Source organism: Sorghum bicolor, chromosome 7 (genome assembly GCF_000003195.3).
Source record: "Sorghum bicolor cultivar BTx623 chromosome 7, Sorghum_bicolor_NCBIv3, whole genome shotgun sequence".
Taxonomy (NCBI): domain Eukaryota; kingdom Viridiplantae; phylum Streptophyta; class Magnoliopsida; order Poales; family Poaceae; genus Sorghum; species Sorghum bicolor.
The window spans coordinates 61,468,132-61,472,214 of record NC_012876.2 but is presented as its reverse complement, the minus strand read 5'-3'; the positions used below and the strand labels follow the sequence as shown (position 1 = coordinate 61,472,214).

At 43.9% G+C, this 4,083-nt stretch overlaps 1 protein-coding gene across 2 annotated transcripts; it reads left to right on the top strand.

Annotated features, from left to right (window-relative positions):
- LOC8057861 (traB domain-containing protein) lies at positions 449-2,764 on the top strand. 2 transcript variants are annotated; one of them, XM_021464429.1, is made up of 7 exons: positions 449-900; positions 1,010-1,125; positions 1,267-1,355; positions 1,458-1,532; positions 1,655-1,747; positions 1,898-1,993; positions 2,146-2,764. In XM_021464429.1, the coding sequence occupies exons 1-7, from the start codon at positions 530-532 to the stop codon at positions 2,398-2,400; spliced, it is 1,095 nt and encodes a 364-aa protein (XP_021320104.1). In that variant the 5' UTR covers positions 449-529; the 3' UTR covers positions 2,401-2,764. The 2 variants fall into 2 exon arrangements, with proteins under 2 accessions (XP_021320104.1, XP_002445756.2); XM_002445711.2 differs by having other exon boundaries at positions 453-900; positions 1,895-1,993.

Below are 4,083 nucleotides of genomic sequence, written 5' to 3'. Positions count from 1 at the left end.
GCAACTTTAGAACTAACAACTCGGTGTGCCACCACTCGCTCAGACACGCAACATCGATTCAACTTGATACTAAGAATTGAGACATGCTACTTGATACATGGCCATGATTTCCATATTCTTAGTGATCAAAATCAATGGGCCAAAGTTTTATTTCTTTGTGAAAAGGCCAAAGTTATTTATAGTGTATTGTCAGATCAGGACAATAATTTTGTGAATCAAATAATTCTTCTCTCTTTTGTTTGTTGATGAGTAGCATATGGAACAAATTAGGTCAAAATGGCAGCCTCCTCAAAATCGAAGTTTTTTTCCCCCAAAGACATAGATGTTAGGCCCAAATTTATATAAATACGGTCATTTCAGCCTTTCTCAAATGGAATTAAGTGAGATGGAGAAAAAAAAACTAAATCGTCACCACGCGACTGGCGCCGAGCCCATCAACGTAGCCCGCCCAATCCCGGCGACCCGGCCCGGTCCCATTCATATCCTCCGACGACGCGCGGCCGCGCGGGCACCACCCACCGCCACCCAGATGCGCAGCCGACCCGCCAGGATGGCAGCGGGGCCCACCCCATCCGCCGCGGCGGCGTCGTTCCGGCCGCCGATCCCGCCGCCGCCGCCGTGCTTCAACTACCGGGCGGCCGTGCTCGCCGACACGCGCGCCGCCGCCGCCGCCGCGGGTGACCCCGCGCTGGCGGGGCTGGTGGAGTCCGGCGCGCTCGTGCGCGTCCCGCGTCGGCGGTTCGGCCCGGTCCCGGCGTGGCGCCCGCCGGACTTCGTGGAGCCCGACGAGGTGTGGATCCTCGGCACCTCGCACCTCTCCCCGGACTCCGTCGCCGACGTCGAGCGCGTCCTCCGCGCCGTCCAACCCGACAACGTCGTCGTCGAGCTCTGCCGGAGCAGGCAAGGCCATGCCTTCCATTAAAGCACTAAGCTGCTTAAACTAAACAAGTGTTGTCAAATCTTCTTCCGGGCGGGGCTAACTGACGCCGTTGCAGAGCCCTCACTGCAGAGCTGGAATCATGTACGTGTCCAGTGATTCTTCCGACGAGCCGCTCTTGAAGTCTAACATGTTCTCTCTCGGTGGCTCCAAGTTCTTCGGTGCAGTCAACAGAAGCATCAACCTGGGTGAGAGCAACCGAGCACTACCTTGTGCTTGTGTTTACCACTTCTCATCAGCCATGGAACTCACTGAGACCTGCTGCTTCTCGTCAGCCATGGAACTGACTGAGGCTTTCTGATTTTGTTGGTTTCTTTGGAATGGTACAGGTGGGCAGAGCGCCTTTGCTCTGCGTCTGCTCCTCGCTGTTTTTTCTTCTAAAATTTCTTCCAGTGCGAACCGGCCGTTTGGAGAAGAGGTGCTTCCTGATAAACTGACATATGTGACATGTGAGTTTTCTTCAGATGTTCTGTGACAACATAGCAACTGAATTCTACTACCATATACTGTGTTTTCGTAGTTCCGGGCAGCTAGGAGGGTGTCTGAAGACATTGGAGCTCAGCTTGTTCTTGGCGATCGCCCGATTGAAATAACTGTATGTGGCTTTATTAGCTGTACATTGTCTTTTAATGGTATTTGTACACTGAGCTTGCATTGCTAACTCTGCAAAGTACAACTGATAGAATAGCAGAAACTCATACCAGATTGTTCATGCAGCTTGAACGAGCATGGAAATCCCTCACCTGGGATCAAAAGACAAAGCTACTCATCTCACTGTTCCGTGGGATTGCTTCGACGACTGACACGCCAGTAAGTACTTGTATTCATTTTGTCAGTCCTCAGTTGTAATTGCCTAAAAGAGACTGTTGCCAGTCTTTTTAGTACAAAAATGTATCTCGAACCAAATATCGATAAATCATTTTGTCTGTTGACATTCTTGTTTGATTACTACTGTAGCAGGATGAGAAAACTGCCGTCAGCCCATATGAGTTGTATGAGAAACTTAGCACATCTTATCCTGCACTGCTGCAGCCTCTCATACACGAACGCGACATGGTATGAGCATGATTCTGAACAGCCTATCTGAATCCTCCACTCTTTGCAGAACATGCAACTATGTGAATTTTTTAATTGCATCAAACTTTGCATGATACTTCAATCATCCATGTCTCTAGCAATTCAGTTAAACTCTGGATGCTTTCTTGCAGTTCCTTGCATGGTCGCTGAAGCGGAGCAAGGCTGTGAACAAGAGCAAAACTGTTGTCGGAGTTGTAGGGAAGGGGCACATTAATGGCATTGTGTACGCGCTGATCTCTGATCAAGGGGATTTGAGATTCCGAGACCTTGTTGGTAGAGCATCATCTGATACATGGGTTAGCTCACTCATCAAGGGTCTGGTAAGGGACACTGTAATAGGATTGGTCCTCTGGGCTTTGTATGAACAGTTGCAGGCTGTGCTATAGATGGTTCAGACTTCCACAAGGCACACAAACTCACAGTACAGCACTGAACTTTTTACTAGCTGAAACTGAAACTCCCCATTCTTCACAAAGTCGATGACTTGATCGAAGTACCTCTAGATTGAAGCCATTGATCTGTCAAGTGCAGCTATCTTCTGAATATATCTACACAAGAGAACAAAACACTGCCTATATTTTTTTCTTCTACTTTCTTTGCCATTTCATATTTGGGCAAAACAACAAAGATGCATTTTGTGCTTTAGCACCCTGTCACCCTTGTTAAATATGCCGGCAGAAAACCAATAATTTTTTTTAGAAAATTCTGATGGAATTTCCTCTGAAATCTGAATGACCAGAACTTGTCGAAGACCTGACATCCTTGCTGCTGTGCCTGCTGTGGTTTGTACAATTACCCTTGGTAGTAATGTCTTTAAGATTTATTTATTTATTTGACATGGCCAACATGTGGCTTTTCTAACTTGCCATCGCCATAACGGGATTTGCAAAAATGCAATTGTGGACTCCTTGATTTCACTGCCGCGTGGATCTGCCCAAGTTAATTTACCAAAACTGAGTTGATTCGTTGGTGCCATTGTTACTGAAGGAAGTTGGAAAGCACCTAGGTTATTTTCTTGGTGCCATTGTCACTCTAGTCGGCACGTCGCTTCATACCTATAAAGAAAGTCATTTTGAATAAGGTTTGGGTCAAACATTGGGAATATAAATCATGAATAACTTTTAAGTTGTTGAGTTTCAAAATGTAAAAACTATATGAATATATTTGTCTTAAAAAAAACTTTCATAAAAATATACATATACCACTTTTTGATTAATATTTTATAAAAACAAAGTTAAAATTTGGATTTGGACACCGCATCGCTGTCCTAAATGAACTTTTTTAGGTATGGAGGGAGTATCTTCTTTCGTACGTAGGAAAGTACATTTTATTTTCTCAAGCCAGGCATGTTCACATTATGAAAACAGAGGAAAAGAAAAGGCCGAAAACATAAAGGCCTATGAGGCCCATGTTCTGCGTCTATGGATGATGGGTATGTGCTAAAGGAATGCTAAACATGTCGGAAAACATGTCCACTTCAGGTCTTCTATTTTTAACGGACCGAATTTGGCCCGTGTACTGGAAAATGTACTACAGTGTTTTTCTCCCTAGCTTAGCGCCGTGACTCCGTGAGCTGAGTAAGCAGTGTAGGCATAATCGTCCTTGTACTAATCTTTAGCTTATTAGCTGATAACGGCATCTTTTATTTGAATATCATGTGATGATTCAAATAAAGGATAAAAGTATCCAGGAAATCCATGAGATGAAATTAAACTCGGAGATAGGAGGATAAGTATTGTGAATCTGTCATAACTAAACTACTACACGCATTAGTTTTAATTCATTTTTGTTGTACCTATCATGATACTATGTCATACCGAATTCAATGTCACCGTCAGAAAATAAACACACATCTCGTTTTCTCGAGAAGTCAAACATTATAAAGTTTGACTACATTTTATACAAAAATGTAGTAGTATTTAGGAAGTATAATAATTATCATTAGATTAAGTGTAGAATATACTTCTACAATAAACTTATTTGAAGGTGATACTGGTTTCTATATTTCTAGTCCTCGAGAAGTGAAATATATTTTTATTTTGGGATAGAGGAAGTATATAGTGTATATT

Excerpts from the sequence above, each read along its gene's own strand:
- LOC8057861 (XM_002445711.2), top strand. The coding sequence starts at position 530 with ATGCGCAGCCGACCCGCCAGGATGGCAGCGGGGCCCACCCCATCCGCC. Across the intron at positions 1,748-1,894 it reads CTTCGACGACTGACACGCCA|CAGGATGAGAAAACTGCCGT; the intron begins GTAAGTACTTGT and ends TTACTACTGTAG. Across the intron at positions 1,994-2,145 it reads TCATACACGAACGCGACATG|TTCCTTGCATGGTCGCTGAA; the intron begins GTATGAGCATGA and ends GCTTTCTTGCAG.